General features: G+C 36.7%; 1 protein-coding gene across 3 annotated transcripts in view; it reads right to left on the bottom strand.

Moving 5' to 3' along the window:
- Positions 1-13,192, bottom strand: part of TDRD9 (tudor domain containing 9) — an 87,543-nt gene that overhangs the window by 54,703 nt on the left and 19,648 nt on the right. For all 3 annotated transcript variants that reach the window (XM_050896920.1, XM_050896922.1, XM_050896921.1), the window contains exons 2-5: positions 10,527-10,633; positions 4,385-4,482; positions 3,730-3,951; positions 1,133-1,255 (exon numbers count right to left, since the gene is read on the bottom strand). In XM_050896920.1, the coding sequence (XP_050752877.1) occupies positions 1,133-1,255; positions 3,730-3,951; positions 4,385-4,482; positions 10,527-10,633 (550 nt within the window). The remainder of the gene's footprint in view (positions 1-1,132; positions 1,256-3,729; positions 3,952-4,384; positions 4,483-10,526; positions 10,634-13,192) is intronic.

The following is a 13,192-nucleotide window of genomic DNA, read 5'->3' as shown; positions in this document are numbered from 1 at the left end:
AACACTTCTCTATGTATGCATCTTCTATTGTAAACTTTTGCATCTTGTATCTAATCTGCGTTTCCTTATCTTTGGCTTAAAAACATTAAGGTCTGCAAGACTCTGCTAATATATTAGAGTGGTCTCAAATCTTTTCCATGAAGACACCTGGTACAATTCTTTAGGATTTGGGGGGTTTTTTTGGTTCTTTTGCCTGTTTGAATGAAGTCCTAAAGTTTCTTCATACAAAAGTGTAATTATTTGCTCAAGCTTTTCCAGGTTTTCAGTGTGCCATTTCAAGTGCAGTGATGACAGCCTTCATTATTACTGTAATAGTGTAATGGTATACCAAGTACTGTCTCCCTGCTCCTCATATATCCAAGAAGCAATGTTACTCCCAGCTACAATACCATGATGGAATAAAAATGAAACTACCATTTAAAAAAAAACAAAGCAAAACAAAAAAAAACCAAACAAAAAACCCCTGTAAGTCCTCTTCTGTGTCACTACATCCCAAGATTTAAGTCCTACATCTTACATGTGATTTACATTCATGGTTTGTGAAAGCACAGTTTCACATTTGACTATGTTTAACAGTGAAATACTGCTTACCACAGAAAATAAGCATAAAAACATGTAGAAATATACAAATTACAAAAAACCTACAAGTATATTTTCTTCAGCTTTTTAGTGAAGTGACAGCGATGATAATGAAACCATGAGTGGGCTGTAAATCCAGCCAGAAGACAGAGACCTTTCAGAGGGTTATTTTATTTTTCAGGACATCCCTGAAGAGTAAAGACTCTTTCCAAGGGCAGTAATAGCCAAGTAAGTGAAAACTAGCTGCCTCCTCCTAATAGGCCTAGCCAGACACGTTCTTGAAATCCACACAGTGGGTCTCAGAAAACACTTCAAGGCACTCATATCAAAAGCTAAGCACCCCCAAAAATCCTCCCCACACCCTCAGTTCTAAACTTTGTTGCTCAAAGGATCGCCGAGACAAGCCTATTTCAAGAAATACTAGCTTAGACAACTTATACAAAGCATCTTTACAAATAAATGTCTGCATTTTTCTTTCTCTAGCATGGTAAGAGAGACAAAAGAGAAGGTGGTTTTCTTAATATGAAATTTAAACTTATTTCCACCAACTTACTTCATCAACGAAAATGTGCGTGAATTCAGCTAGGCTTTTGGCACAAACTACTTTCTGAAGAAGAACTCCAGTCGTCATGTACAGCAACCTTGTCTCCTTTGTGGAAATGTTCTCTAAACTTACCTAACAGTGAGAAAAATTATATAGATGGGATTTAATGTCTTTACAGGAACACGCGTCTGAAAGAACTCCAAAATGAAGTATAGTGTAAACCCATCAAAATTATTCACTCAAACTTGTAAAAGCCTCTGTACAAATGTGTTCTTAAAGCCCATAACCAGTTAACTGCAAACATTTTCTTTGGAGAAATTAAAAAAAAAAAAAAAAAAAAATTTAAAACCCCTGACGTTCATCATGTAAAGGATCAAAATTCCTTGCTGGGGGCTCTAGCCTAAGAAGAATTCTTCAAAGGCTTTTAAAGGTACATACATGGATCTTTCCACTAATATACAGAGCGAGAAAAAGATTTTGCCAAAATATAGTTTCCTTACTGGACAGGAGAAGAGGAAAGAGGTATAAGATATCACCAAGACCAAGCAACTTATACCTGAGAGGAAAGTTCTACAACCCTGTGTTAAATAACAGATTTTTGATTTCTAAAGTACTTCTGTAACTTTAGCTATCTCAGGTGCTACCTATCCAGGCAGGCAGGCAGAGCCGTGACCTTCTTTTCACCTTCAGCTTTTACAACAGTCTAGAGCAGACGAATCTACACTGAACTGTTCTACTTCCATTTCTGCTCAGCTCACACAAGTGCTTGTAAAACAAGCACGGCACATCCACATATGCTGTCCTGAAGACAGTTTGGAAGCACACCACCATTTTACGTCTTTAAGAGTCATTAGCCTAATGAATCAATTTAGCAATTTTATGACTAATTAATTCAAGGTATCAAATGATATAAAAGACTTTATGTAGAAACTACTTTGAAAAAACCAACATACATAACCCACAGTAATTCTACAAAATGATAACTGGAGGTTATTAGTATTGGCTTAGTTAAAATTTGAGATGTCAGATCGTAATTGTCACAGAATTATCTGGAGTGTTCACCTCTCAGAACTGAAACTTAGTGATTGAGCACAAAGAGTATTTTTACTTTGTCTTCTGATCTACCTGTGGAAAAATTCAACTTCAGAGTTGTGTTAAAAAAAAAAAAAAAAAAAATATTTTCCTACTACAGTATTTGTTGTAGATATATCAAAAGAAACCGCTAACCGATACTTAGACAAAGAACAGCATTCAGTAGGGATGACAATAAAGATCCTTTTGATAGGAAAATGAAGCTGATGTATCTGCACAGCCCTGTCATATGGTATTGCTATTACTAGTAACAAGCCATAAACTTTGTAGTGAGTTTGCAAGGCCTCAGGACTAAGGCATGTCAGGCCTGCTCTCTTTGAACTTTTCTTGAACTGCCTTCACCTTTGCTATACTTGGTCTAGTTGTGACAGCAATTTAGTGTAGTGTAGAGATATAGAGGCCTGGTAAAATAGCAGAGACCTTGGGAAGTGGAGACAGAGGATGTGGCACAGAAGAAAGCAGACGTGGGATAACAGATGAGGCAGAACCTTGGCACTGTAGACCCCATGCTATAAACAACTCCGTAATGGTCAGTTAAAAATAAAAACCCCTCACACCTGGAACTGGACAAAATTGGTTTTATGGGTAACAAAGAGAAAACATCTAACGTACATAAATGGCACCATAGGTAGTACATTTGGAAGTAACTTGGAGCTGCAGACCAATGAAGAAAAAGAAAGCTGTAAATGCATATTAGCAAACATATACACATATGACCCTAACTGGAAGAAAGAAAGGAAGAAACAACAATAAAAAGAATGAAGAAGAGAGGATGAAGAAACCAACACGTATTCCTCCCAGCAAAGGACTCTAGAAGCAGACAACTCTCCATGAACTCCCCATGAACAGAGAAGCTAGTCCATAGACAGCTATTGTCAAACTACCAGTGAAACAATGATCACAGCAGTTTATTGTGGTTACTGACAAAGAGCTGACTAAAGCACCAGTATTTGTGTCAAAAGATGAAAGTGGCATCAAGTTTATAAATGGAGGGATAGAAGTGAGTTTGAAGCTGAGCTGGACAAAACAAGAGGAGGAGGTAGATTTAAGAGGAAAAACTAGTTCAAGTTTTTCACATTAAGAAGAAACGACAGGACATTCACGAAACCACCTGGCCATAAATGCATGAAAGTTTTGACATAGCTGATAGGTAAATGTAGTAAAGTCAAACAAATCAAGTATGTTAATTAAGGAGTTTAAAGGAAAAATGACAGAATATAGTTCTTCTGCAACAATTTCAGTGATTAATAATATAGATTTGTCCAATTATCAGAATGCAGACAATTAAATATTTGTGTTGGAGTCTCACTATCATTTATAGTTGTTCAACTTTAAAAACTTAAACATTTAATTATGAATGTTTAACAGGAGAGAGCTAGAAACCTGCAATTCCACTTTAAAAGCAGATTCTCTAACATTTCTTCAATATGCTAGATATGCTTAAAAGTAATCAAGAAAGAAAATACAGTACTTTTTCCATGTATTTTTAAAAACAATTTGAAATTTTCTTATACCTGGTATCCTACAAATCCACCTAGTGTCCATGATCGTTCCTTGCTAATCCACCTTGCAATGCTGCTGGCACCAATTTTCCGAGGCTGCGTAACAGCAATGTTGCAGTAGATAGACTGCTGAATGCAATGATCCAAAATATATTGTGGAATCTGTGTGCTCTTACCACTGCCAGTTGCTCCTTGTACAATCACAACTGAATTGCTTTCTATCAGAGACACTATCTGAAACAATTTTTCAAGAAAACTCGTAAGTCTACAAAACAACTCAAAACAGATTTCAAACAGATTTGAAATATCAGTAGCTTCCAGGCCACATATCAAATCTCTGTAAAACATTGTGCCATATTTTCTATCATCTCCTAGGCATCTGTAGATAACTGGACTCCTAAAACACATTAGAAGATCACAGAAAAGAACATGGGCATGCACTCACATATTTTACATAAATACCTATGAACAGAAAGTATAACAGCAATGTTTCTTCCTCTAGGAATTTTTATACAATGGTTTTGTACCACTAACAAAGGTTTTTTACAATGCTTAAAACAGAAACAGAAGTTTCCTTCTGAAAAAAAAAAAAAAAAAACCAACTCCAACAAAACAAAACATGACTTTCAGCTTTATTCCATGATGAGAGAAAATACAATGAAATTACCTCTTCCCTGTGTTTGGCTATAGGCATATCCACACATTTATGGTTAGTTATTGGTATAGAAGTCCAATCACTTGATTCACACTGAGACAATGAAGTATCTAGGCATAAAAATAACCAAGAGTAGGTTATTTCAATAGAGAAAGGGAAAGACCAGCAGGAGAATATGATCACACTATTTGGAAACCTAATTTATATCAAATTTGAATGACATGCTTATGAGTATTAATATTTTAATATTAGTAGATTGAGGAGATTTTCTGTGTTTATGCAACTGCTGTTTTACTGGCAGCAGCTCTGAAAAACATTGTTTCTGTGTATAAGCCACCATCAGTGTCAAGGTTGTATACAATTCTATAATTCTATATGCTTTTGTCTTAATTAAAATAGTATTTTTGCATAGTTTGCATTACAACTGCCAAATCTACCTGCTCCCAAGAACTTTTTTGACAATACTGAAAATATATGCCTTATTCATGTACCCATGTGTTCTTTCCCTTAAAGCCTATTGGATCCACAGTACAAAACCTGTAATTTGATAGGAAGACCACTATATTTCTACCACTTGGCAATTAAAAACAAGTCTGGTAAGTATCATGATGACCTTTCAATGTGATACTATACTCTGCAGTCTCTTGGCAGGAGTTAATCACTGTAATCACTGGGTAATACAGGACAAAAATCTTAACAGTGCTACCATGAGTTTCTGCTCTGCAGCCTGCTGTCAGTTTGACCATGAAAAACAAAAGAGCAACTGAACAGGTGTGGAGGCAGGTGTAGAAGGGGAAAACCAGGACAAGACTTTGGTAAGCAACAATTTTGCAACTCACAATTAAACAATTTGGCTAAAAAAGCCCACTATATTGAAACCAAAAGTGGAAATGCTTTCTATTTCAAATGGGTTTCACCAGGTACTACGGTGAAAGACTTCACTTTTTATGTCATGTTATTTCTTTAAGAAATACACAGAGTAGTGGGAAAGAAATCTAGTATTCTTTTTACAAAGGCAATATTTACTGTAAAATAAAGGCTATAGCCTAAATACCTGACTGCACAGTTATAGCTTGCTTTCTTTGGAAAGATTACTAACAATCTCACACAGCAGTGAAGCAGAAGCAGGCAGAACAACTTCTTTTGTCTCTGTACCATACCTGAATGTGCTCCAAACCCCCAAATCGTCTTTAAGTGTCAAGGAATACAAAATTAGTTATTCCCACATTAAAACAAACCCCCAAAAGCTGGACAGTTCATTAAGACAGTTTCAAAAAGCACTAAAACCCAGAGTTCTCCTGAAGCCACGCTCTCCAACAAGAAAGGTTCTTTACCTAGACTCTGTGTAATGCAGCAGTTATAGGTGATCGTTGCACAGTGATTTACTTAGCACTATTAAACGCATACAAAACAGAACTTAATAGCAGCATCCCTTTAAAATATTAACTGTCCTCTTTAAAATACTTTTGGTCAAGTTTCTAAATATATTCCCCAGCAAAATTCATATATAACGTTCTGTCACAGCAACACTGTACAAAGGCTGACTGGCTTCCCTCTGGCACAAACATGTCACTACCGAGGCATCAGCAGCTCTGCATGATTTGACCAATGCTGAAAGAAATCTCAAGCTGCTAGGGAAAAGATCCCGATGTCAGCATATTCCTGCTAAAGCAACACAGCCTTCCCACCTCTATCAGGTTTTCCATGTAACAATTGCAATTTTGAAAAATGTGTTAAAAGTATAAAACAGAAGACAGCAACAATTCTATAACAGTGCTTATAAAAAAGAAGGGAGGGACAAAAAAATTTAAATGGTAGGATTCACATTATAAGCTTCTCTAACCCGGTAAAAACCCAGTGTATTAATAAGAAACCATTAACCTAAAATTCAATTAAGAATTTTATTTAAAAAATACAAAGGAACAAACCAGAAACAAATAAACAACCACCAGTATGCATGTACCTGCTGAATAATCAGATCAATTTAATCAATTTTGTATATCTCATTTTTTTAACTGACGAAACGTAACTTTTTTTATATTGCTTTTTATATGACAGTTCTATGATAGCAGTATCTTACCTCCTCCTAAGCACACAAGTTTGGAAAAAAATTATACCAAAAGTAAATGGTCATCCAATGTTAGCCACCATCAATATGCAGAGTTTGAGAACTGGCAGCCATACAACCATTTAGTAGATACTGCAAGTACTAAAAACTGTATGGTTTATTTTTCTCTTTAAGGCATCTACTCTGTGCTTAAACTGAAAAGAAACATTACTGAGTTTGCCTGGGAACCTAATACCATGACAACTGTGAGACTTCTGTCTAGAGCAGACTACAGTCTTGGGCCTCAGAGTAAACCGGCAACTTCAGATGAACACTGATGCGACCCAAGCAGCCATGAAAAGGCCCACTCTAACAAACTGAGGATACAAACTTGTTCTGAATCCAATATGATTATTAGTGAAAAATCAAAACTGGGATTGGGAACTTGGGTAACCATCTTAGAAGACCTTAAACTTTCGCAGAATAGAAATACTTGAATATACACCCCTATGAAGGGGCCAAGGTTATTCTACTCATTTAAATAACCATTCAACTGTGGAGTCTATACCACACAGTGTAATTATCTTCAACTGTTGTTGTTGGGTTGGTTTTTTTTTGTTTTGTTTTTTTTTTAAACATCTATTTATTACATAAAATCCCAAAATGAGAACTGGTCTAGAAAAACAGATCACTTCTGCAAATACAGAAGCATCTACAGATTCAAGGAGCTTACTGGACTACAGACTTATCAGCAAGAAAAGCACAAAGTTTCACTTTTTCAATTGCTTGTACTTTCTGGAAAACATTATTAATACTGGGACAACAAACCGAACCAGTGCACACCTTTGTAAGACACCATGCTCAAACATGCGCCTTGGATTCTGACATATAGAGAATGCAGAACACTTCCAACCTGAAAACAGTAAATTGAGGAAGCATGCAACTGCCCACCACGCTGTTTGATGACAAGCATAATATTTCTACGTATAAGAAGCATTAATGCCAATCCAGAATAAATAATGATATTAATGTCTCTATTCAGAGTCAGTGCAAAAAGAACTGAAAACTCAGTTATGGGAAAGATAAATTTGCCTGCTCACTTCCTTTTCAATTATTATTAAAGTTCTGTAGAGATATGTTGACCGCCATGACTAAAACAGTCTACTGGCCACGGAAAGAGCAATTTTCCAATATCTCAGTTATTGTAGCCCATAGAGCAGATGTATTCCTTCTGGTACCTGTTTCCTGAATTGAATTTGAAGAGATCCTTTAACACAAGATTAGATTTTTGTATTCACCAGTTCTGGGAGAAAAGATTGTACAGCTGGATCTTGGTATCTGCCATTAAGCAAATTAAAATGAGATGCATAAAAAAAAAAAAGAGACTTGAAAGTACTGGTTAGGTGAGTCAAATGAGATGCTTGCTATGTCACTGATCATTCTTCTGCTGAGCTACAAACACACAAAGTGATTACAGTTAGCAAGCCAGCTCATGGGAAAGGAAAGCCACAGGAAACAACCAGGCTCCTACACTGAGCCACAAAGCATAAGGACTTCACAGTAAGCCATGCTACTTCAGTCATAACACAAAGTACATGAATTTGCTGCAGACTGAGCCCTGAAGAGCTTAATCCAGAGACTGGGCAAAGTGATTATCCTTCCTGACTGGGGGAAACAGGCTAACAGTTTTCTGTGTCTTGAAGTGCAGACTGCTGAAGGATGCCCCCAGGTAACATTAAAATTCCTAAGAAAATACCACAAGTAATCAGTCTCTGCTCATGAGACTTCTGTTCTCCATTGCAATCCTCTTCAACTTGCACGTGTTTTGAATATAAAAGGTTTTGGGGTGAAGATCTGTGCTATGATTAATTTTCCTGGCATGCATCTGTTCTGAACCCAAAACATTTAAGGAACTCTATAACTTAAGGTTTTTATATGTCTGAAACCTAATCAGAAACAATGTTTAAATTGCTTTTAAATGGTGTGATCCATTTAATGGTGTGAAAATAATGAAGATAGAAGAGGAAAAACACCTGCCATCCACAAAGCTGCATGAAAATAATTATATAGGTGTCCTTTAAAAAAAAGAAAGGGAATTTATTAAAGATTTATAAAGATTAAAGGGCCTGATCTAGATAAATCCTTGATCATTTATGACAATTTTTGTGTTCTTAATTAGAACATGCACTTCCAGACTGATATAGCCGATAGTTACAAATGGGTCTTGGAGCTCTTGAAATCTGCATGATGAACATAATGCCATGTGAGAATAGCAGTCTCATTAGCAACATACACATTCATAATCCATAAAATTAACATTACAAATCTCGTGCTCACTCGCTGAGCTTCTTTATTATATTATCCTAACATAGCATTCCTGAATCTGTCTGTAAGGCAAAGTTGATAGCAATAAGAATCAGGATTTTCTGAAGTTTTTGTGTTATTTTACATCTAGGTGGGATTTGGCAGCTTGGTCTCAGAATGCCATAGGAATCTTCCAGTCCCATCACTATCCAGTCTGCCGAGAGTCCCCCACCGGATCACATACAGCTGGGAACAGAGCGCTGACCAGAGGAGGCAGGCATCAATGCCGCACAGAACAGCTCCCAAAGCAACTCCAGACCATGACACAGCCAAAGAGTAGGAAGAGGGGGAAAAAGGGACAGAGGAAAACACCTAATAGATTAATAATAAGAGAGTATGTATATGCTAATATTTTAGTAATTTTTTTAACGTTGTTTGCTAACTAGATGCTGTTCAAGTAACTTACAACTGGAAGTCAAGAATAAACATTAGAAGGTATAAATTTCAAGGACAAACATTTTAGGGTAGACCAAGAGAAAATAGGTATTTATAAAATAAAGGACCAGGATGACTATGCAGAAATATTTCCTAAAAAGCCTAAGTTATAACCCTGTTTCTTTTACAGAAGGAACATTGCCAACATCAGTTCCATTCAAGATTAAGCAGGCCACCAGCGCTGCTAAATTAAGTTGCTAGCCTACCTTAGGCAGAACTCTGATTTAATAGCTGAAGGACATTAAATGATCTATGGTATTTCCTTGAATTAATCAATACCACTATACTTTTAAAGAAACATCTAAGGAACTTAGGCTTAGTCAACTTGTGGCTGTCCTTCCTTTGCTAGGAAAGCACATGAAAAACTAGGGAACACCACATTCCTGAACTACAACATTCAAAGTTTCTTCCAGTCCCTTTATTCCTCCACCTTCACCTTTCAATACCTCCTCCTCTCCAACAAATTTTATGTAATGTCAAGTCAACAAGGGACAGTATTTTGTGGTTAGGACAGATGGTCAGATGCACTGCACATGCTGGACAGGCCAACTGCACCTACCACCTCTCAGCTGATGAGAGACCAAACAAATGGCTTCATCACCTACCTGAGTTCCAGAGGTCATATAATTTGCAGAAGCACTGAAGGACAGTAATTTCTAGAAAATTTCTCAATTTGTCAAATTTTGGTGTATCAGCAAAGGGATACAAAAAGCATTAGAGAATGACACGCAGAACAGACAAAACACATAAATTTCCTTTTCTTGGGAAATCAGCCACATTAACAAATTTGGAAATTAAGAGGCAGAGTCAGAGTTTGAAGCTGAGCTGTCCTGACAAGTGAGTCAGCCTCACACTGCTTTTACCAGAGCTCCCAGGAAAGAAGTGCAATCAAATTTCTCTCTAAAGGCAGTTCAAAGCAACAATTCAGTATACACAGAAATAACATGGATAGAAAATGGGAAAACAGAATAGAGAAAGACATGAATCCAATGAGTGGTATCCTTCCCTTGCAGATATATTTCAATCATATATCTACATTTATCAATACAATAAAGCAGATATATGCACATATATCTATGCAACAGCATTATACATTGCTGTTTCCAGAAAATAAGGTGTTTGCTTTTTAATACCATGCCTTATACAAAACAAACAAAGGCACATACAGCATTAAACAAACAAGAAATATACAGTAAGGCTTCCCAGTTTTGTTCAGGGGAGGAGATGGGAGGAAAGACCACAGGGAGGAAAAGGACAGGTGTATCCGAGTTCATAACAGGAACCAAAGACACATGTATTTTTTTTTACCTGGTTTATAGACAAACTGATCTTTTCCAACTACATCTAGCTCTTGTGCCTCCACCTGTCTATATTTTTCAGCATATTCAGTTCCAACACTCTCCGTGATAGGCAGCCTGAAGAGGAAAGAAATGACAAATCAATAAATGCTTCCTAATCTAAGTCATAGGTATCTCTGGGAATAACAGCATTATACAGTAAGTTCAGAGTCTCCATGTCATGCAGAAACTACTTCAATGAACAAACTTCAGAAATAAATTTTGTTTCTGCAGTTGGGTACTAGCCTGAGGAAAGCACCACATTAAATCATCTTGTTTAGCTTAAAAAAAATTGAGCTCCCAAAATATCATCCTTTAAGTTTTTCATACCTAGGAATTTCTCTCCTAATGAAAGCCTACGATTTCTTCTGAACAAAGATGAAATAGCTCTGTTTCACCAATTCTTGACACAATACAATTGAGAAAATACATGTAATTCTTGCATGATTCCCTGAAGACAGGGGAAGTAGACAGGAGTAAACACAATCATCTCACTGCTTTAAGGAAAGAACTTTTGTCTTTGAGCCAAGAGATGATGGTGGCTGGGGGCGAGGGAGGGTGTGTGTGTGTGGAAATTAACACAATCACCCAATCAGTGAATTTTATGGAAATTTATTACACACAGGACAAAGTCTATCCATGACATAAATAGAATGAAATAGGATTAAAAAAATTCTCTTCCACATAAACAGTGTGAAGAAAACCACATGGATTTCACTAGAGAATAAAGTAGCATATATACAATGATCGTATGATTATTAAATCATAAATGAACTTAAACGTAGAAGATTTTGGACACATCAAAAGCGCCCTCTTTTTTCCTTTTTTTTTTTTTTTTAAAAGAAAATACAAACTAGAAGTCAAAACTATGGTTTTGCACTTTAATTTAAACTCTGGGCCCAGTGCAAGCTTTTGCTTATGCACTTACACAATGCAATAATTTGCTAATGCATAGCAAATCTGTTTCTCTGTAGGTGTAGATTTGAGAAATTTTATAAAAGGATACTGCTGCAGAAGTGTCTATTTCTTGACCCAAATAATAAGCAACACTGACTCGAAAAACAATTAAGCTGAAAACAACAAGAGATTTTTAACATGGCACTGTGTCACACAGCTTTCCTCACAGAGTAATTCACAGTATCTTGATGCCACACAGCACCCACCTTCTCTGACAAGGCAAACTCTGTGCCAGCTTGGCTCTGCTACAGACTACTCATTCAGATCAGTCATTACTTCCTCCTACAGGAAACACCAAGTATTTATCACCTACTGCTGTCAACAAACCAAGAAATGGCTTCTTATCCTATTTTAACAATATTTTAGGCATAGAGCTAAGGCAATTTTTCCCTGGATCTCAAGTATCTCGTAATGCAGGGTTCAACAGGATTGCACGCATGTGCACAATTGCTACCTGAGCAACAGCTGCCTACTTTCAGCAAGCAGACTACAACACTTTTATCACTCTAACCCTTCTGAAACAGCTGGGACAGGGAACATTCCACGATAAGCCTGAATCCAGGTACAATTCGGAGAAGTTCATAACAAGCAGTCTGAGATGATGTGTAAGTAGATTATTCCACTGAATGTATACTAAACACAGGTAAAACCCAAAATACAATGAAAGTATCAAAGCCAAGTATTCAGTAGTTGAAAATAACATAATTAAGCTTGGACACACAATCTCAATTTGGCAGCATTGTATGCTACAGATTTTAGTGATAGAACCAATTATTTTTCATTTCCGTAAGGCTGGAGCCTCACCGAGCCCACTGGACACACATCTTCTAACAACAAAACCTGGTTATGCAGTAAATACAACTTGTCCTTCAGTCCTCTGCAAGAAAAAAAAGCTGTCTGATTAAGACAGTAAATGCTGTCATGGAGGAGCAGGTATTACTCGACTGTCAGAGCCCTGAGCAACAGCAAGCAAATCACTTCAACGAAAAACTTCCACTGAGTGGTAGGGGCTAAGGGTGAGAAAGGTAGGACTGTGTTCCTCATTTGCTGTAAAGACCTTGCAGAAGCATCAGTATTTAAGCAGCAGCTGAAGTCAGCTAAGAAACAGTTTTATATAATACCAGATATATTCAACTAAATGCTCCTGGTGATGGAGTATTAAGCATTTCAAAATGGGCTCACACATGTATGTCTGTGCTTTGACCTTTGCCTGTACAGCTCCAGGAAAATGAGGACAGTATGACCTCGGTGATTTGTGAGAATCCATTAGGTTTTTTGTTTGAATATCTGGATATTTTCTTTCAGAAATTAGGTCTTCTGTCTTCAGAAAACAGCATGCAGTAAATAAACCTCAGGCTACACAATGAATAAAGAAAATATTTAATAGCCAGTCATTAAGAATGAACATTGCTCACTCGGCACTGAATCAGGCTACAGTCTTGGGGAAAATCATATGCAATTGGAAAATTGCATACGGCCATATGAAATGAACAAACAACCTTCATTACATCATTTCTCAATGTTTTAATGCTGAACTTTGCAGCTTTAATAAAAGGTTACAGAATAATGTTATTTTTTAAGCAAAATGGAAAAAAAACATTATGAAGCCCTCTGGCGCTCTCCTAAGTCATCAGAACGATACAATCCTTTCAAGTAATCATTAAAAAGCCATCAGTAGGA

Source organism: Gymnogyps californianus, chromosome 5 (assembly GCF_018139145.2).
Source record: "Gymnogyps californianus isolate 813 chromosome 5, ASM1813914v2, whole genome shotgun sequence".
Lineage (NCBI taxonomy): Eukaryota > Metazoa > Chordata > Aves > Accipitriformes > Cathartidae > Gymnogyps > Gymnogyps californianus.
The sequence above is the reverse complement of the archived record's forward strand: the minus strand, read 5'-3'. Positions and strand labels throughout refer to the sequence as shown.